Source organism: Lepidochelys kempii, chromosome 2 (genome assembly GCF_965140265.1).
Source record: "Lepidochelys kempii isolate rLepKem1 chromosome 2, rLepKem1.hap2, whole genome shotgun sequence".
NCBI lineage: Eukaryota > Metazoa > Chordata > Testudines > Cheloniidae > Lepidochelys > Lepidochelys kempii.
The window spans coordinates 227,859,113-227,881,414 of NC_133257.1; the positions used below are offsets into that span (position 1 = coordinate 227,859,113).

Consider the following 22,302-nt stretch of genomic DNA (forward strand, 5'->3'; position numbering starts at 1 on the left):
GACATATCAGAAGGCGATGGAGGGCAACAACAACCTCCCCTTTCTCCCTATTTGAAAATGGTGCCCAAGAGATTCACGTGTTTAGAGAAAAAAGCACCGACTTTTCATTATTCACTTTACTTGTAAAATGTTAGAAAATAAACTCAGAAAAATATGGCAGTCTAAATTACACAATCCACATCACTGTCCTGTGCTCAGATAGAGTTAGAAGAAAGGAGGTAAAGGTGGCTTGTTAGGCTAGGCAAGGGGTCCAAAATTCTCCCCATGCGGAGTACTTTGTTTATCTGAACAGGAACATCCATTTTATCCTCTTGAATAAGCTTGATGAAACTTTCATGGAGATACTCTGCAATCCTCTCTGAAACATTTATAGGGCTGGTGGCCTTGTTTCTTCTACTGCAATAGGAAACATTCCCAATCCACTCTGTGATGAGTTCTGCTGGCACCATTGCAGCAAACAGGCTACCAGCCTATAGACCCAGGTGGCCTCAGGCACCAGCAGCAGCTGGGTTCTCTGTGCCTTTGTCACCCTAGAGCATGAGATATCAGTCAAAATCACCACTGCCTGTGAAAATATTGGCAAGATTCACTTTCCCTATACTCAGGCCCAAGACTGCCGAGCGTCTAAACCAGGGATCGGGAACCTATGGCCCGCAGGCCAGATCTGGCCCACTGCTTCAATTCATTTGGCCTGTGGCAAGTCTCCGCGCCGAGGGCTGGAAGCCCCGAGCCTTGGCGCCCACCTCCGGGGCTGGAGCTGTGAGCACCGGCTTGCCAGCAGCATGTCCCTGCGCCTCTAGGTGGAGAGATGATCAGGGAAGCTCCACGTGCTGCTCCCGCCGCCAGCTCCATAGCTCCCACTGGCCAATGAGAGCTGCAGGAGTGGTGCCTGCGGGGGTGGGCGGTGCACACAGTGCAGAGCCGCCTGGCCCCTCTGCCTAGGGGCTGATCGCTGGACATGCCGGCTGCTTCCGGGAACAGTGAGGTAAGCGCTACAAGGCCGGAGTCTGCACCCTGAACGTCTCCTGCACCCCAACCCCCTGCCTCAGCCCCACTCCAGAGCCCACACCCCCAGCTGGAGTCCGCACCTCATCTCCTGCACAGAGCCTCCTCTTTCACCCGAAACACTCATCCACAGCCCCATTCCAGAGCCCATCCCCTACCCCAACCCCCCTCCCATACCCTGAACCCCTCATTTCTGGCCCCACCCCAGAGCCTGGGGAAGCCCTAAACCTCTGCCCCCCTTCCCCATGGGGCTGCAGGCACAAGCGCCAGCTTGCCCCGCTGCGGGGGAAAGCCCTGAGCCTTCACACGCACGCCACCCCGCACGGGGCTTTGTGTTACCCCCGACTGATTTTTCCTGTGAGTCAATGGCCCCTGATAGGAAAAAAAAGATTCCCCACCTTGGTCTAAATCTTCCATGCAACAGTTTCCTCCTCCCACTAGTCCATACTCACCTTGTCTTGAGCTGCAAAGCAGTGCTGTAATGAGGTGCTCCAAAGCTAACATTTTTTATTAAAGAATTATTATTATTATTTCTTATTTAAAAGGCATTTATGGAAATAATATAAGGGAGTTTTGAGACTTAGCTTTACAGACATAACAAAGGGAAAGAGAATTATGTATCTATCTGTTTTAATCAGCAACCTCCGGCGTGGTGTGCTTGAGAGGTGGTCCCTCCATGCCAGCTGAATATCTGACCTGGATCAGGCAAACAAGGCAGAATATGTTCTGCAAGATCCTCCAATTCTCTACAGCTACTGACTGTGAGCACAATGACTGGAAGGACCAAATGACCAAGAGTAGTGTGAAGAACCAAGAATGGAGAGTGTGGCTACTGCATGAGAGGCAAAGAGATTGAAAGTTGCAGCAAGAAGTGCACCGGGATATTATGGTTTTGCTCAGGCAACAAACACAGTTGTTGCAGATCCAGAACATTACAGAACTAAATGCCTGAAGACCTGGACACAACATCCATTCCAATCACTGGAAAACTCCATGGTCACTGCTCCCTATGCCTCCCAGCATAACAGGTGGCAGCACGGCACAAACCCTTACTACCACTCCATGCCAGGGAAAACAAGGAGAATTATGACTGCACCTACACTAATCTGATAACTACAGGATCAGCCACCAATCATAATGCACTACATGTTTTTAACACAAATGAAACATTGTAATAAGTCTTTAATATGTAAACATGTATGCTAATTATTTTCTTGGTTTTTATTAAATATGACCATCCTGTTGGAATCCACAAAATCCTACCTCCATACTTCAGTGTTGGTATGGGGGTGAAGGGGATTCGACAGCGAAGTATGGCAGAGTGTATGTTTTACCAAGCCAAGATGATGTCAAGCGAGCATCCAGGGTAGTAGGGAGTCCAACTGTACCTCTATTACTCTAGGGAAACCTGGCCAAAGTTGAGGGGGTACCGCAGCTACAGGACACAAGGGCTGGCACCCCGAATGCACTGCTTCAAAATTTTCCTCCCAAACAAGCCACACAAAGCAGAATAAACCAAGAAACTGAGCACAGACTCATTTGTCAGCCTGACCAATGCTCACAACCCAGGGTAGCACAGGATAGAAAATGGAAAATAGCTAAAGGAATAGTCCAACTATTTGTTACAAGTCACAACACGAGAATACTATCATCTGATCTGTACATCAATACTTACACCGAAGTCACAAAATCAATAAAAGCGGACATCGGGATATGCAAAACCAGAAGAACCAAAGAAGTCATTGCACAATGGAAAAGCAGAGAGCAAGTATTCCTAGGAAGATCATTAGACAATAGAGCAAAGACTGGAGGCATTGGATTCATTGTCAGGAAAGAAACAGTTCCAAGGATGGTCAACTGTGACATCATATCACCCCGGATAGCAGTTCTCACGCTTCAGATAAAACGAAGGAGAACGATTAAAATTATTCAGGTGTATGTTCCAACGCAGCAATTGGAAGACGAAGAAATTGAACATTTCTACAAAGGGCTGGAGGGAGCAATGCAGAAAAGATCCACCTACACAATTATCAAAGGGGACTTCAGGGCAATAGTAGGTGGAAAGGAGAGTGAGAAAGAAAAGTATGTGGAAAAATTTGGTAAAGATGTAAGAAATTATCACGGAGCATGTCTGGTTGCATTCGCAGAGGCAAACCATCTCCACATAATGAACACAATATTTCAAAAAGAACAGTGTCTTTTCAAAAAGAACAGTGTGGCAGTGGACATGGAAAAGCCCGGATGGAGTCACACTGAAGCACATTGATTATGTAATGACGGATACCAGAAGAATCTTCAACAAGTAGTGATAATAGGAGAATGAATCATTTGCACAGGCTCAGACCATCATACGTTGTGCTCAAAACTATGCGTTGACAATGCCTACAAAGACTGAGTCAAGAGAAGCTAGAAACTGAAGCAAAAATGGCACTTCAGTGAAGAGATATTTGCACAGGAAGTAAGTGAAATGGACCTCGAGTATATGGTCAACAAGGACACTGAAGAGGACTACAAAGAGTTTATCTTCCAGATAATCTCAGCAGCTAAGAAGGCAAAGGCATTGAAAACACTGGGATGCAAGCAAAGGACCAGTGAGGAAACTGTAAATCTGATGGCGAGGGCATGCATGACATTAGAAGGAAAAATGGACGAAGAATACAGAACACTGTGCAAAGATATTCGTGTGAAGATCAAAGAAGACTACGAAGACTTTAGAAAAAAGAAATTGAGAGAGGCAACCGAAAAGAACGAGAGTCTGAAGAAGGTAGAAAGGGATGTTAGACTGAAACAGATTATTCCGGCAGCGCTGAAAGATGAAAATGGTGAAAGGACACTGGAAAGGAGCAAGATGAACGAAATATGTACAAAATTCTACAATGATCTCTACTCCTCACATGTCAACGTCCAGCGTACACCGTCAAGGCAGCAGGTTACAGAAGAAGTTCCAGACGCTAGGTGGGAAGAAATTGAACACGCAGTTCGTAACATAAAGAAAGGGAAGAGTCCGGGAGTGGACAATATTCGGCCAGAATATCTGAAAGCGGGGGAAGATACTCTCTTCAAAGCTTTGGTGCAATCCACATCAATAGTAAGCATGTTCCAGATGCATGGAAGAAATCAAAAACAATACTACTGATGAAGAAAGGCGATCCAGAAGAACTGAGTAACTACCATGTAATCATACTCCTCTCACCAGTGTATAAAGCAGGGGTGGGCAAACTACGGCCTGCGGGCCGGATCCGGCCCCTCAGGGCTTCGGATCCAGCCTGCAGGACTGCCCTGCATGGCGCCATGGGCCCCGCTCCAATCAGGGAAGAGGCCGGCACCATGTTCCTGCGGCCCAGGGGGAGAGGGTGCCAGAGGGCTCTGTGCGTTGCCCTTGCCTCCAGGCACTGGCCCCCACAGCTCCCATTGGGAACCGCGGCCAATGGGAACTTCGGGGGAGGTACCTGGAGGCGTGGTAAGGGCAACACACGGAGCCCTGTGCCCCCCCACTCAGGGGCTGCGCAGGGAGGGGGTTCCAGCCGCTTCCCGGAGCGCCACAGTGCCCTGGCCCCCGTGCGCGCTGTTGCCACCCCGGAGCCGCTTTAGGTAAGTGGTGCCGGGCCGAAGCCCGAACCCCTCCTGCATCCCAACCCCCTGCTGCACCCCAACTCCCTGCCCTGAGCCCCCTGCTGTACCCCGCACACCCCAACCCCCTGCCCTGAGCTCCCTCCCGCATCCCGCACACCCCAACCCCCTGCCCTAAGCTCCCTCCCACAGTCCGCACACCTCCTGCACCCCTGCCCTGAGCCCCCTCCTGCACCCTAACCCCCTGCCCTGAGCCCCCTCATACACTCTGCACCCCTCCTCTGCCCGAATCCCTTGCCCTGAGCCCGTTCCTGCACACTGCATCCCCTCCCACACCCCGCATCTCCTCCCGCACCCCAAGCCCGCATACAATTTCCCCCTCCCCAGATGTGGCCCTCGGCCCAAAAAGTTTGCCCACCCCTGGTATAAAGTCTTCACCCGCGTCATACTCAAATCGGATTAAGAAGGATCTTGAAATGCACAAAAGCAGAGAACAAGCTGGTTTCTGCTCAGAGTATTCGACAATTGATCACATCCGCTCAGTTTGGCAGCTCATCAAAAAATGCAAGGAATACAAAGTACCATTGTGTACTTTATTTGTCGACTACAAAAAAAACATTCAACTCGGTGGAGATTAACACTGTACTCAATGAGCTCAATGAAATTGGAATCGATCCGAGGTACATTGACCTACTGGAAGAAATTAATCACAATTGCTTGACAGAGATAACATTATTCAATGTACTCTGCATTATTACCATACATAGAGGAGTCAGACAAGGCGACACAATCTCACCAAAGCTGTTTGCAGCAGTACTGGAGTCGCTGTTCAAGAAATTGAACTGGGAAGAAGGAATCAGAATTGACGGAGAACAGTTAACACATCTTCTCTTTGCTGATGACTGCGTAATACTGGCAAAGGACACAGCAGAACTGGAGAACAAATTGCAGTAACTGCAAACACTTTTGCATGATATTGGATTGAAAGCGAACACGTCAAAGACGAAGTGAATGTGGAATGAGCATTGTGCAGAAGAAATCATCACTGTAAATGGGAAAGAAATTTAGGAGGTTGACAAATATTTACCTGGGTCAGCAAATGAGCAGAGACAGGGAGGGGAATGCAGGAGGAGACGAAAGGCACAGTGGGCAAGTTTCAACAAAATAAAGACGTCTCTAATGGACAATGAATTGCCCATGAAGAAAAGCAAAGAACTGTTTAACTCCACTGCTCAGCTAGCAATGATATACGGACCAAAAAGCAAGTCAACAACGAAAGTGGAGAAAGAAAAGCTCCCTGTCACCCAGAGAGCAATGGAAAGGCGAATGTGTAAGATATCGTTCCGTGATCATATACCGAATGAGGAGATTAGAAAGGCGTACAGAGGTGACTGATGTAGTGCAGGCAATGTATGATGCAAAGTGAAGATGGGTGGGTCATGTAGTCTGCAGGAAAGACAATAGGTGGACAGCTCGCATCACTGACTGGATCCCAAGAGACCACAAGCAACCGCTAGGCAGACCGAAAATGCGCTGGACAAAAACTCTTTGGCCAGAAATGGGAAGAACGTGCTCGCAATAAAATAGAATGGTGTGGCATAGACTTGTCTTGGTGGAGGGATAGACGAGGACAAGCTACACAAAGGTGATGATCACCTTGATACAATGCAGCTAAAATGCTTGTTTATTTGCATTTTAACTTTGTTTCCTGTTTATTTGCCTGCAATAAAATTAATTTTTTGAAACTTAAGAATATATCTATTAGTTTGCAACAAGCATAAATGCCATATTACAAAATTATTTACCAGGAGCCAATAATCAGCCAATATTTAAGTGCAGTAGCTCACAAAAGCATCACACAACACTATTATGGCTGACTTAAAATATTCTTTTAAGGTTCCCCTCAGCAGCATAGCCCCACAGATGGCTCTTCTAACAGCACTTGCGTCTAGCTGTTCAAATTCAGCAGCCAGCTGGTCCATCTCACCAACTCCCACTCCCACCAGCCAATTGCCTCTCTCAATCGTCTCACCAATATTATGTGATATACAACATGCAGCAACAACAGAAATCTTTGCCTCACTGAGATCCATTCAAGTCAGTAAACTATGCCAGCAAACTTTTAAACTACCAAAAGCACATTCAAAGTCATCCTGCACTTGCTGAATCGGTGGTTGAAACTTTCTTCAGTGCTCTTGAGGTGGCCAGCATACAGCTTCATGAGCCAGGGAGCAAGGGATAGGCTGGGTCCCCCAAAATCACTATTGGCATTTCAATATCACCAGTGGGAATGTGCCAGTCAGGTTGCAGCTTTTAGAAAAGTCCTGTAGTGTTAAGATATGCGCGCCATATACTTTTCCTGTCCAGCCCACACCGATGTCATTGAAGGTTTCCAGATAATCTACTCCACCAGGCTGGCATAATCATGGAAAAGTACCTCTTTTAGTTTATGTATTCATTGGTAAGGTAGGGTGGTGCCAGAAAAGGGATATGCACCCCATCTATGGAAGCACCGTAGTTCAGAAATTCCATTTCTTCAAATCCAGCTACTACTTCCTGCACATTGTCAAGAATCCCAGTCCTGTGCAGTGAGAGACACTTATTGGCCTTGCACTCTTGGATGACAATGGACCCCACTGGATTTACCAACTCTGCACTGACCCGCCACTGATCAACGCAATCTGATGGTGCAAACTTTCAAAGTGAAACTGCCACTTGCTTTTCCACTGCCAATACAGCTCTCATTCTGGTGTCTCTGCACTGGAGGGCCGGGGCAAGCTCAGCACACAGATCCATGAACACAACCTACTGAATTCTAAAGTTCTGCAGCTACTGTTCATTATCCCAAATCTGCATTTTGATATGATCCCACCACTCAGTGCTCGTTTCTCAGGCCCAGAAGCACCATCTACCAGGTGGAGTTGCTCCATGAATGCCAGAAACAACCTGACATTTTTATTCTGTGTCCATCATCACCCATTCATCATCCTTGAACATTTCCTCTTCCTCACAATACCACCAGTTATAGTAATATTCATTGAAGTTCCACAAATACAAAAGAATTGTGGATCCTCTAATTAGCAATGGTTATTAAAATTGTGCTGAGCTGTGCAGAGTCCAGGCTTCTAACAGAGAGATGGTAGAGATTGAAAAGGACAAGCAGGATTTTGGGAATTTTAAAAACAAACAGTGCAAAAATTAGGGGATGGAGAAAGTTGCACTGGGGAAACCTGACCCCTAGTTCCCATGAATCCCAGGGCAAATTGCTGGTATCCAACAAAACAGTGAAAATGTCCCACAAGGCATTGAGCTGGATGATGGCGCAGGACAATGGGATAACTTGCCCCAGGTAAACCACATTTACTACTGATGCAACCACTTGTGGTGAGGGTGTGCAGTGCTGACACAAACAGCCAGGCATGCACACCCGAGCGATATACAAAAGTTGGTGGAAGTAAGATGATGTAACATATGTTGACCAAATTTTGTAGTGTAGATACAGCCTGTGATGCACTATAACTAGTTCAGTGAATAAACATGCATTTCCAATCAAAGACTTTGGGTTCTCTTGGAGGTTGATTATACCGCCACAGCCTCTTATCTGAAGTCAGCAAGTCCAAGGAGCAGTAATCCAATCAGTTGACCAGAAAGATTATCACATGTTTTCAAGTGATTCAGTTTGTTGAGCATATTAGAGAGTAAAACAGCAACCCATCCCATCCAGAAATAGCACTTACCAGCTTCTGTCTTCCACTTTCACAAATGGATTTTTCAGTCGACCTGCTCAACAGAAAAAAAAAATCAAAATCTTTTCCCCCACCCAACAATAAACTTTGTTTATTATAACAATAAACTACATGTATAGACAGACATCCAGGTGATTTTTAAAAAATATCTGCCCATAAACTTATCATTACCATGAGGTATTTTTGTACACTTTTCTCAGGCCAACTAGATTAAGAATATGCCAAGGATGCTCTCTTAGACAAAAGATGTATTTTTCAGCATTCAGAAAACAAGACAATATAGAAACCTCAACAAGTGTCAAAATACTTACTTTTTGATTTCTGACCACCACATCGTTTCCCCTAGTTAAAAGGGAAAAATGTTTGAATATTGTTTATATTTAACCTCAACATTTAGTGAAAGGTTTCAGAGTAGCAGCCGTGTTAGTCTGTATTCGCAAAAAGAAAAGGAGTACTTGTGGCACCTTAGAGACTAAAATTTATTTGAGCATAAGCTCTCGTGAATCCGATGAAGTGAGCTGTAGCTCACGAAAGCTTATGCTCAAATAAATTTGTTAGTCTCTAAGGTGCCACAAGTACTCCTTTTCATTTAGTGAAAGATTTCTAAAACTGTGTGTGCATCTTTGCATGAAATCATGATTAACTGAAATGCAAATTAGGCACATGAATATTCTGAAAATCTGTCATGTCTATTTCTCAAAGAAATATTGCAGCTTTGCAAAATTCTGCAATTCAAGAGTAATTTTTTAACAAATCAATAAAATTTCAGTCTTTTTCCTCAGAACCATCATGGTAAAGACTCATGAAAAACTGGCTGATTCATGGTATTTTTGCAATACTGTTTTATAATAAATGAAGATAACAGCAGGTATAAATGCTGTTAAAAATTGTAGGAGGCAACTTTATTGGTTTCATAACATTTATAGCTCTTTGCATAAAAATGTTACTAATTTACGTGATTAAAAGTGACAGTTATTCCATGTTATTTTAGCAAACAAAGGCTGTACTACAGGAAATATTTTCAAATTTCAAAATATTAAGTCCTTACATTTATTGGTTAAAAACCAAATACTCAGATTCCTTAACCTCCTCAAGTTGTAGCTCTACTTAAGACGACCTGAAATGTGGCAAGATACTGACTCAGCACTACATTTTGTATTACTGAAAGAAATCAGGCCATTACAAGACCCGGAAAGGAAAACTGATACACTCATGAGATTCAGCAAAGGCTTCCAAGTGGCTCCAAAAGTTAATTTGTACTGAATTTCAGGGCAGCATGTACAGTATTGTCTGCTATTTACATGCTACAGATCAGGTGGACTGGGCACCCATAAAAATTCGCTGCCTTAATTAAAAAGATAAAGCTACCAGCCAAACAACAGTAGCCTGAATAGAGTTAGGCAGATCATAAACCAGGAACTGGGGGGACCAATCAAAAGTTATATGCTGGCTCTACACCATACTTGAAGTAGCCTGAAGACACTGTACTCCAGTGAGAAGACTGGGAACCAGGAGACTTTTTCTGTGCAAGCTGGGAAGAGTCACACTCTGTAGAACAAATGTTTCTATGTAGTGTTGTCACTTTGATCTGCACTGCTTATCTAGCTCCGGAAAGATCACACCAGTGCAACTGGGATCCTTCAGTGGCATAAAAGTAAAGTGTCTTACACCTCCATAGCAGGGAAAAGATGGCTATGGTTGGGATACCCTTAAGGCATGACAATATCCCAATTGTCTGGCTTGTGGGGCCCTTAGTAAACAGAGTAAGTTAAAGCAGCCCCCTGTTTACTCTAGCTTGGTGCAGAGGGAATGGCCCTTTCAGAAACTTTACTGCTATTGGCTCCTAGACATGCTTTTTTCAGAGCGGTGAACTAGAGAGACTAAGGATATCATTAAAGAGATTAAAGATATTACAAATTTATCTTTTTAAAAAAAATGATGCTCGTCAAACATATAGCAAGCATTTCCCTTCTGATTTTTAAATGGATTTGGTTTAAAAAATTACTGAGGGCCCACAAGACATACCAGTTATCAGAAAATTAATACATAAACTCACCATTAAGAGTTTATTTAAATAAAATCAACCAGCATCTTGGAAGGAACTATTTAACTTGCCTACAATATTTGTCATTGCTAATAATTATTTCATTAAGTTAGAAAGGACTCACTTACCACATCTTTGACTGAAATGCTTGCTTTCTTGATCAGGTAGAGCTCCTTTTTCTTTTGCTCAAGATAATTTTTAATATCTTTCAAAAAAGGAGAGAATTTATTTTTAGCCAAACTTCTTTTTTGTATGCTTGAAGTTATTTGTTGTTTTTAATAATACTTTGGAAAAATAACAAATCTTGTCAGTGATTTAATTAAAATGACTTTCACATGGTTTGACTAAAAGTTTATAAAACAAATATATTTACCATCAACATGAAGTATTTTCACTCCCCAACTCAAGGCATTGGATAGTATAGTACCTGAAGGGATTAATTCCTGCAAACAGAAAGTGTTATTAATATTTAATAAAAGCAATACATTTAAAGGTTTGATGTAAAGCAAGATATAAGAAAAGTTGAGGTGAAGACATGGTATTTTCCCACACAGCTTCCTGCCAAAAGATAAGGATTACTTTCACTTGCCTCAGCTGCCTTCACAATCTTTATGTCACAGATCTTTCCATCCAGAAGATAGTTGGCTTCCAGAAAGCCCATGTTGCTCACATTGTTATATGATTTATCAGCTGGGAATCCTGCAACTGCTGAATTTATTCATACATACATACATATATATATAATTTTGATTTCATGTACATGTCTCAAATTCTATGTGTATTAACTACCAGAAATGCATAGACCTTGATAAAATATCGATTATTAGACATTAATCTTTAAAAACAGATCTTTTCTCTTCTTCCTGAAGTTTCCAGGAAATAAATGGAAAAACAGGTGAGTCTTGCAACCAGTCCTGAAGGTAGCGTGTGCTGGTGAGAAACAGCACAGCACATCTGGCTGTACTTCCCATCGGTGTATTTTCCCTTAGATCACTACTCTACTGCTGATGTTCACTACTATGCAGAATAGCGAGAGTAATATTCTTTACTAATTCCAAATTTATGGACTGCTCAGCTTACCTGTTCTTTGATAGCTTTTTCAACTAAAGATTTTCCTCTACTCAAACGTACCTAAATTAAAAGAAACTTTGCTTATTGTATGCAACACATTAGTGCTCATTTCAGACAGTGAAACATAAAGTGAGTTATCTTTTTATGTTAAAAAATTAGCTTTTTGTACAAATTGAAGTTAAAGGTTGTGTGTCAAATACCTCTATTAGACCAACAAAATACTATATATTATAACCATGTGTTAATCTACATTATTTAACGTACTACCACTTTCTATCAATTTTCATTCATCAATCAGATGCTGAAAATCAGCACCCTTTTTGCAGCGTGCTGTTGGGATCTATATAGCTAAAAGCTTAGTATTCTCACTGTTAATAGTTTGCAACTTCCATGAGAGTTACTAGCAATATGTTTCTAAGGAACAACATTTTAGCACACTACCATCTCAACAGCCTGGGTGAAACTGTAGAGAAGGTAGTGCCATATTAGCCCTCTGCTGGCAAGGATTTATATCGCTTTATGAACACCCATATATTTCAGATTCCAAACATTCTAAGTCATCTCCAAGCAGGAGGGACACACAGCAAAGAATTAACCTCATCCTAGAGGTCAAATATGATTTTGAAAAGCCTGAATTTATGAATGTTTTCATGGCCACAGTTGCTCAGTGTTAGGGCTGTAAAATGTCTTTGATTTCTGGATTTTTTTTCAGTGATTATTTTGGGACTATCGATTACAGAAAATAATCAACAAATATGGAAAACACAAAGATGTGGTAAATTGGTGTTACCAGTTTTCATGTCCTCTATTAGAGCCAGCAAAGTTTAACAATATAGTCTTTGCCTAAGCTTCCAGTATTGTTTACTGAAAAGACAGGTTTCACAATGCGTATCAATGTGCAACTGCCTGATAAGGGATATGCTTGAATAGATATTCAAGGAAATTATGATATTCAGCTACGGGAATAAGGCATTTCAAATACTTATTAGAAGCTAAACACCAGAGAGAAAGTGCTCCCCCAGGCACCTGTAGGATGACCAGCTCTGCTGCTGCTTTTTTCCAGAGCTTTTCATGTCAGAATTCTCCTTAGCTGTCAAGTCCCACTCCTACCCTGACCTCTCCCAGTGCAAGACCTCCGACTCCCCTACTGTATGACCACATTTCTTAGTAATGAACAGAGACTTAGGAAGGTAGGGATGCTGGGTAACCTATTACACACACAAGATTAAATGTCCCCTTCTACAGAGAATGACCATATTAGAAAGTACTGCACCCTGGCTTATGTATCTTAACTAGTGCAGGGTGAACTTTTCTGGATTAATAGTTTATTTGTTGAAAAATGCAGTTTCGGTTGATCCAAAACTATTTGTGACTATTCAAGTATTTTTTACAAAGTGGAACAATGCCAACAGGAGACACTAAGGAAGAACCCCTGTAGACTACCTGATAGCACAGGGGTTAGCGCACTCTCCCGCAACATGACAGACCCAAGTTCAAATCCCTTCTCCACCTCACCTGTGGGGAAGTGAACCCAAGTCTCTCCCATCCCAGATAAGTGCACTAACCACTGGACTAAACATTGCAAGGTGGGCCCCCCCATATTGTTAATCTAGACCTACATTTTATTTACTTATATGTGAAAATGTGCCCAGAAACAAAATGGTTAGTTTTGGGCCACACAAAACATTTTGTTCAATTTTAAATGAAATTTTGTCAACTTCTTTCAATTCAGTGATATTTTCTGGAATTTTAGGATTGGTTCAAGCTAATTTCTTTTTCAGATTTTTCACAGCTGCCAGCAGCCAGAACACTTGATTTTCACCACCTATGGTGATAATCGTATTCCTAAACAGGGATCAGACATGGTATACCCACATAGTTTCTAACTGTGTCATATGTGGACATAAAACTTGCTCCGTTAACCATGTTACAAACTTGGTGGAAATCAGTGCAATGCTCAGGGAAAGGGAATGAGGACTATTAAAGTCAAATATAGCAAAAAAACATTTGACCATTGAAAATAGGTTTAAAATATTTGATTTGTGTGCTTATTTCCTAGATGCCAATACAGCTACACAAATCTTCTGCCTGCTAGTGTTGATAAGATAGTGAAAGTGGGTTGACTGTATCACACAAAATCTTGTAGAATGATGTTAAAAAGGCTCTACATATGCAGCTGCAATTCCTAGGTTTCTAAAGAATGTTGGCAATGGCAAATGCCATTGCAGGTCTTGTTTACATTAGGGATCACACTGTGTTCTGAACCATTTTAAATTACACTGTTTCAAAGTTGTTAATGATATTGCTGTTTAAGCAGTTTGGCCATCCTATGCTAGGAAACAGTTTTCAAAAATGTGGTTTAAACATAGTTGGCTTCAGTATGGAAAGAGCCAATATTTGAACTTTATTTTTGGGAAACACACTCTAGCTTAGGCAGGTTAAGCCATATTTAACTATCAGAGTTAGTTTTAAACTGGTTCAAACTACATTTGTTATGTTGAACCAAGTCAATCTCAGCTCCACAGTTTATACAACCTTTAGCAAACAAAATAAGGGACGATCAGTTGAGCAGGTGGGGTTGGATGCACTTGATTTGCAGAATTTTTCCCAAGAAACTTACTGTATCCACCATCTTAAATGAATTTCCATCATGTTGATCTCTTCTGCTACTGGGATGAGGTGAACTATTTCCGCCCGTATGTGCAGAGCCTGGGCTTGGGACTGGAGAAATTTGTCCAAGAACTTGAGCAAATTTTGCTTCCTTTTTATTAGAAATCAGATAGCTGATATCTTTGCTAAGAAATCCCTCCACTCTCTGAATTTAAAAGAAAAAAAGTGAGTAATTATCTCAATCATATGCTCTTTAATTTATTTAACCAACCAAGAAGCAATAAAATATCCTTACATTTCTTAACCGCAGTTTAAAAAATGCTGCATTAACAATAGTGAAATCAGCGGGTAGTACTGCCTATAATTAAAGGTGATGACCCTTCCAATTATAAAACACTGTTTTCAGTTGCTTATAACTTTGACAAACTTTAACCATTCAGGCTGAAAATTTCCAAAATTGCTTGCCTCAGGCTGAATTTTCTCAAAACAATTGAACAATTTCAAAGAATGAGGTTAAAGAAAAATAAGTTTTGCCCATGCAACTTCTTTGATTAGTTCAGCGCCCTCTTGCTTTGGAGCAGGGACTTGAAAGTTAGCCAGGGTGACCTTTGTGTCTGGTATGTGCATTTTGCCATCCCCATGCAAATCTGCCCAAATTAGCTAAATTCTAAGACTTTGAACAATTGCGGTTGACACATGCTAAGTAGAAACTTACCAAACTTTGGGACTAAATTCCCTGAAGATTTTGTCCACAATAAACATGCTGCAGTCCAGTGCTGCAGGGGGCTGGAGTAGGAATATCCCTGCAGTTGCAGCCCTGTGCTAACTACGGCCTGGGGGATGGTCCCCAAAACTTAAATGATGGACCCTGCCTTTCCTGCACCCTAAAATACTCTCTCTGCTAACAGCCAGGCAGCATGGAGGAAATATGCTGTCCAATTTGAATGCAAGAGTCAGATTGGGGTGTGTCTAACTGGAGATTGGACAAATAGCTTGAAGGGTTTTGGAGAGATTGGGATTGGAGGCTGGCAGGAGGGGATTGGGAAACTGGGCCTAGGAGTTGAGTTGGAGGAGATGGAGACCAGCTGGGCAAGGAAAGTAGGAGCCAAGCTGGGGAGACTGGGACTGGGAGCCAGGAAAAAATGGGCTGGGAAGTAGAATGAGATTGTCCAGGAGTCTGGGTGGTGGGACTGTCTGGGCAAGAGGACTGGGAACCAGTGGGGATGGGAAAGGATATAGAAAGAGGGCAATAAACAAAAATTCACAGAAGCCCTTGACCTGTCCCTGACTTTTACTAAAAAAAACTGTGACAAAGTGGGTAGGGAGGAGGGTCCAGTACACAGAGCTGCTGGGGCTCCAGGGTCCCCTCTGCCACCAGCGGCAGCTGGGAGCTGCACCAGGCACTGTCAACCCGGGGATGAAGCGGAAAATGTCACAGAGGTCTCTGGAAGTTACAGATTCCATTACTTCCATGAGAAAATCTTAGCCTTAAGTATGAAGCCCTCAGTGATAGGAATCATTCAAAAGCCCATGAGGAAATTAATAATTGTCTTCAAAGCAGGATTTGAATACTGTGCAGTAAATAAGTATGGCCTCACATTGAACAATGAGGATAAAACAAATTATTGAGTAGCTACTCATTAAGTGAGAACCGTTCATCTTAAGTGAGAACCGTTCATCTATGATGCGGTGGCCCTATACAAAAATTATGATCACATAATTAAAGACTATCATAATGCATATGTGCAAACAGGCTAAATTAAGTTTGCACAGGCAACATTACTTCTTGCATTTCCTATCTTTAGAGTGCTTGACTTTCTAACCTTAATAATGTTCTTCCAATGTAAGGTTTTTGTGCATGATTGTAAAATAAAACTAGTACAATTTATAATGGTCTACCTGTAATTCTTTCTGAACAGAAGAATTCAAACTGCTACAAATTACAGTATTGCATACAGAGATTACAGTATTGCGATTTGAGAAGTTTCAAGAAAGTAATGAGTATAAATAATACATAGATTAGTAAAGAAGAAAATTGTCAGACACACAGATTAACATAATTTGTTGGGGAAGAGTCAACATGGTTTTTGTAAAGGGAAATCATGTTTCACCAATCTACTAGAATTCTTTGAGGGGGTCAACAAGCATGTGGACAAGGGAGATCCAGTGGATATAGTATACTTAGATTTTCAGAAAACCTTTGACAAGGTCCCTCACCAAAGGCTCTTAAGCAAAGTAAGCTGTCATGGGATAAGAGGGAAGGTCCTCTCATGGACTGGTAACTGGTTAAAAGATAGGAAACAAAGGATAGGTATAAATGGTCAGTTTTAGACTGGAGAGAGGTAAATAGTGGTGTCCCCCAGGGATCTGTGCTGGGATCAGTCCTATTCAACATATTCATACATGATCTGGAAAAAGGGGCAAACAGTGAGGTGGCAAAAATTGCAGATGTTACTGAACTGCTTGAGATAGTTAAGTCTCAAGCAGACTGCGAAGAGCTACTTACTTACTTTCAAGTGCACACCCACAGACAATAGCAAAGAATCACACTTGTAAACTGGAGTTGAGAGCACGAAGCATCTCACAAAATTGGGACCATGCTGCTTCCCCACGTATAGCAGTACAGAAATAATACCCATTTCATTTCTCTAGCTTGTGCACTTATCCTTCCCCAAAAATAATTTTAAAAGTTCTGAGCTGGAGAGGAGGAGGACAAGAAAGAAGAGAAAAAGATTCTACTGTTAAATTCAAAGGGACACCTTCAAGCTGAAATCACATTGCTGTGAAATTTCATCCCTAATAATTTCATACAACACTTAAACTTGCAATAGTTGAACTGTCAACTTGAATATAACATAATTCAAGTTGACAGTTCCCCAGTAGCTCCTATTAGTTCACACAATAGTAGCCATTATAACTTTCTGAAAAGCAGACATGGTAAGCAACTCATATCAACTGTTGCAATTATAGGGAATGGAAGCATTTTTACTGCCAACGCTCTTTTATACAAATTCAACTAATCCAACTTTTACATGGAGTTCCACAGCTTTCTGTGTCAAAGCTATGTCCTGTGTTGAGCTTGGAGCAAATTGTTTCTTCAGAGCAAAAATGTAAGAGGATTAAAAAAGATTTAGTAGGATTTCACAGAATTTATAATAATTAACTGAGAGTTCAATAAAGTATTGTTAATATTTAATTAATGTATTCTTTGGAAATGACATTTATTTAAATTTAGATTTCAATCATATTCTAAAACGTTGATATCTGGATCCCACAACAATGCAGTTGCATGATCAAATACTTGCTAGGTTAATTTCCAAAAAGTGCTAACCAACTTTGACTTTCCAAATAGTAAAGGAGGCATAATGCATCGGATTAGATAAAAATGTAATAATTTTTTCCAGTGCTATAGGTGTGCACGGTGCTTCTCAGTCAGAAAGAAGCCAGCCCCTGACCTGAACCGTTTATGATCTGATGGCCAATTCTGCTCTCAGATACACTGTTGTAAATCAGAAGCAATTCCACTGATGTCATTAAGTCAATCCAAATTCTTACAAGTGTAATAATAGAGAGCAGAAATGGCCCCATTCTTTAGATAACACTAAGAATGAAATAGCAACAATAAGAGGATGGGGGGGGGAGATGATGGACAACAGTATTCGAGTAAAAGTTAATGTGATTATTTGAATGTCATAACGATTCCATGTTGCTGTTGTTTTTCTTAGATTGTAAGTTATGGCCCAAATCCTGCAAATATGCTTAACTTCACATACGAGTAGTTCCACTGAAGTTAATGACTATTCATGTGCATAAAGTTAAGCACACACATAAACCTTTCCAGGACTGGGGCCTAAACTAACAAAGTCCTGTGTGTTTTGGTGCAAGCTTACAGGGGCAGAGGGGTTGAAGAGAGGGAGGCAAAGAAGAAGTGTGGCTCAGAGGAGTAAAAACAGGACACGAAGAGACAGGGAATGGAGACAGCAAAAGACAGCAAGGATGTCATAGTGCACTTTCTAACTTGATACAAAAGTTACTCATCCCTCCCCACCCAGCTGCAGAAACCTGCAGAATTTACAGGTAGAATGATCTTGCCTTGCTGCTGTAGCAATTTGGAACCAACTACAGTTGCACAAAGCCAGCTGAAGAAATGGGAATTTTGGGTGGCCCACTGAACTAAACTGAAGGGAAAAGATATAAAGAGAAAGAAGGATAGCTGAAGAGAAGATAAATACTGAAAACTGCAGAGAAGAGCTGGAAGAAATTCAGCTGGACACAGCAGGGTGGTTTTTTGTTTTGTTTTTTTTACACTGGGGTTGAATGAATCCCACATTTTTTCTTTTTTCAGGGGTTTGGGAACACAACTTACAAAATCAGAAGAATCTTGCAAAAGTTATCACAGAATCATAGAATATCAGCGTTGGAAGGGACCTCAGGAGGTCATCTAGTCCAACCCCCTGCTCAAAGCAGGACCAATCCCCAATTAAATCATCCCAGCCAGGGCTTTGTCAAGCCTGACCTTAAAAACTTCTGAGGAAGGAGATTCCACCACCTCCCTAGGTAATGCATTCCAGTTTCACCACCCTCCTAGTGAAAAAGTTTTTCCTAATATCCAACCTAAATCTCCCCCACTGCAACTTGAGACCATTATTCCTCGTTCTGTCATCTGCTACCACTGAGAACAGTCTAGAGCCATCCTCTTTGGAACCCCCTTTCAGGTAGTTGAAAGCAGCTATCAAATCCCCCCTCATTCTTCTCTTCCGTAGACTAAACATCCCCAGTTCCCTCAGCCTCTCCTCATAAGTCATGTGTTCCAGTCCCCTCAACATTTTTGTTGCCCTCCGCTGGACTCTTTCACATCTGCCCACATCCTTCTTGTAGTGTGGGGCCCAAAACTGGACATAGTACTCCAGATGAGGCCTCACCAGTGTCAAATAGAGGGGAACGATCACGTCCCTCGATCTGCTGGCAATGCCCCTACTTATACATCCCAAAATGCCACTGGCCTTCTTGTCAACACTGTGCCCTTGTTGCCTCATATCCAGCTTCTCATCCACTGTATCACGACTGCATCTGTGCTATTGCACAGTTGTGCTTTTTTAGCAGAAAGAGCAGTGTAAGCGATCGCACAAACCTACTCAGGGCATGGCTATACTTGCAAGTTAGAGCGATTTAAGAGCACCCCGGGCACCCTAGCTCACTACCCGTCCACACTGGCAAGGCATGCAGAGCACTCTGATTCTGCGACTAGAGTGCTCCTGGTACTCCACCTCGGCGAGTGGAATAATGTTTGATGTGCCCCCGCTGGAGCGCCACTGTGCCAGTGTGGACGCCCTGGTCTGTTAATGCGTTCTGATCGTCCTCCAGAAGCGTCCCACAATGCCTGTTCTAGCTACTCTGTTAAGTGTTGCATTTTGCCTTTACAGACGCAACCTTGAGATCTCAGCCATCCGTGTTATCACTGGCCGAGAGGCTGCAAAGAATCAGGAAGAGGCCACGTAGAAGCAAAGAGGACATGCTGCATGAAATTATGCAGCACTCCCTTAATGAAAATCAAAAAGTGCAGGAGTGGCGGGCGAGTGAAAGGAGGGTCCTCCAGCAGAATGCGGATCGCCGGCACCAAAGCACAGAATGGCTGATAAGCATCATTGAGCGCCAAGCCGACTTGATCCAGGCACTGGTAGCCATGCAGGCAGAGCACTACCGCGCCTACCCCCGCCTGGAGCCCTTGTCCCAAAACTCTTTCCCTTGTTCCCCCATGTCACCTCCAACCCACTTTCCCCAACATCCGGGTTCTTATCGCCACCAGCTGCGTCCAACACCTGTAGCTTCACCATCTAGCCCTGAAAACTACAACCCTTACCCACTGCACTCAACCCCCATCACCGTGCAATACAGCCATCCTGAAGTGCAGCACTCATTGCACAGCACTCCAAACAGGAAGGCTGAGTATAACAGAACATACGCAAACCTGTGATTGTACCATTCCCCACCCCACCCCTTGCCCTTTGTGTTTTTCAAGCAGTTGTGTTTCTTTTCAATAAATGCATTTTCTTTTCATTAAATGGACTTTTTTTCTTTGAAAACATTCTTTATTATTGCATAACGTAAAAGATATCTTAGCCCAGGAAAGCAACAGGAACTGCAAGTCAGTGTATCATACATAGCAAACACAGATTCCTACTAACATTGGAATCACTGCACTTCACTCCCGTGCTGGGCATCAGACATTACTGGTGGCTTTCAGCCTCAAATTGCTCCCTCATGGGATCCCTAATCCTTGCAGCCCCGTGCTGGACCCTTCTAATAGCTCTGCTCTCTGGTTGTTCAAATTCAGCCTCCAGGTGTTGAACCTCCGAGTTCCATGCCTGAGTGAATCTTTCACCTTTACTTTCATAAATGTTATGGAGGGTACAGCACGCGGATATAACCGCGGGGATGTTGTTATCGGCCAGGTCCAGCTTCCCATACAGAGAGTGCCAGCGGCCCTTTAAATGGCCAAAAGCGCACTCCACAGTCATTGTGCACCGGCTCAGCCTGTTGGTGAATTGCTCCTTGCTGCTGTCAAGGCTCCCTGTGTCGGGTTTCATGAGTCACGGCATTAAAGGGTCAGTGGGGTCTTCAAGGATCACAATGGGCATTTCAACTTCCCCTACTGTGATCTTCCGCTCTGGGAAAACAGTCCCGGCTTGCAGCTTCCTAAACAGGCCAGTGTTTCCAAAGATGTGTGTGTCATGCACCTTTTCGGGCCAGCCTGCGTTAATGTCAATGAAACGCCCATGGTGATCCACAAGCGCCTGGAGAACCGTAGAGAAATAGCCCTTCCGATTAACATACTCGGAGGCTAGGTAGGCTGGTGCCAGAATTGGAATATGCGTCCCATCTATCGCCCCTCCGCAGTTAGGGAAACCCATTTGTGTAAAACCAGCCACAATGTCATGCACGTTACCTGGAGTCATGGATCTTCTGAGCAGGACGCGATTAATGGCCCTACAAACTGCATCAACACGATTCCAACGGTCGACTTCCCCACTCCAAACTGGTAGCTGTCTGGAGTTGTCAGCTTCCAGACTGCAATAGCCACCCGCTTCTCCACCGTCAGGGCAGCTCTCAATCTTGTGTCCTCAATCTTGTGCGCCACAGGGTGGGGGCCAGCTCCTCACACAGTCCCATGAAAATGGCTTTTCTCATCTGAAAGTTCTGCAGCCACTGCTCATCATCCCAGACTTGCATGACGATGTGATCCCACCACTCAGTGCTGGTTTCCTAAGCCCAAAAGTGCCATTCCACAGTGGTGAGCATGTCTGCGAATGCCACAAGCAATCTTGTTTCATATGTATTACTCGCGTTGATATCATTGTTGGAGTCCTCAATGTCACTTTGGATCTTAAGGAGTAACTCGACTGCCAAATGTGATGTGCTGGCGAGACTCATCAGCATATTCCTCAGCAGTTCGGGCTCCATTCCCACAGACCGAAAGGGAAGCCAGAGCGTGCAGTACAAAACATGTTGAAAGATGGCGCCAATTGTGGACAGAAGCAGAGGGATCGCTGGGATGCGAACTGATACATCACAGGGTGTTGGGACAGGACCCAGAATGCCCCGCCCGCCACGTCCCCTTCCCACAAGCCACAGTGCCAGAATTGGAAGAGGTGCTCTGTGGGATAGCTGCTCATAATGCACCGCTCCCAATGCCGCTACAAGTGTCGTAAATGCTAGTGTGCTTGCAGCTGTCAGTGTGGACAGACTGCAGCGCTTTCCCTACTGCGCTCTACAAAGGCTGGTTTAACTCAAAGTGCTCTACATTTGCAAGTGTAGCCATGGTCTCAGTTTCACAGATGCTTAAGTACAATTGTGCTGATTTTTTACTTTCTAATCAGATCCCCCAGAAGAATTGACAAGTAAGGAAAGGATGGCAAGAGAACTAGAGAGTAGCAGAGTAAAAAAATTCTGACATCCTTCAATTTGAAAGAATCGAAAAGGAACAACTCTTCAGACTAAACTTAAACCCTAACTATGAAAACAGTTTGAGCACTTATAATAAAAATATAATCATTAAAAATTACCATTGACATTGCAGAGCATAGTAATCTCCACAATATTATAAAATTAAAGTATTTCTAAGAGTTAAAAAACATGCAAAATTAGTTCTGATTTTATATTTGATTTTGAACTTTTGCAACAGAAGACCTATAAAGTTTGTGGGAATCCTGACCTACTCACAGCTGAATGCCACTATAGCAAATGTTATTTACATAT

General features: G+C 42.9%; 1 protein-coding gene across 5 annotated transcripts in view; it reads right to left on the bottom strand.

Moving 5' to 3' along the window:
- DBF4 (DBF4-CDC7 kinase regulatory subunit) overlaps positions 1-22,302 on the bottom strand; it is a 46,045-nt gene that overhangs the window by 15,757 nt on the left and 7,986 nt on the right. For 2 of the 5 annotated variants that reach the window (XM_073334070.1, XM_073334069.1), the window contains exons 4-9: positions 14,057-14,251; positions 11,446-11,496; positions 10,739-10,808; positions 10,494-10,570; positions 8,633-8,663; positions 8,313-8,355 (exon numbers count right to left, since the gene is read on the bottom strand). In XM_073334070.1, the coding sequence (XP_073190171.1) occupies positions 8,313-8,355; positions 8,633-8,663; positions 10,494-10,570; positions 10,739-10,808; positions 11,446-11,496; positions 14,057-14,251 (467 nt within the window). Of the gene's footprint in view, positions 1-8,312; positions 8,356-8,632; positions 8,664-10,493; positions 10,571-10,738; positions 10,809-10,954; positions 11,074-11,445; positions 11,497-14,056; positions 14,252-22,302 lie in introns of those variants that run through there. The other 3 variants (XM_073334074.1, XM_073334071.1, XM_073334072.1) reach the window with 3 other exon arrangements.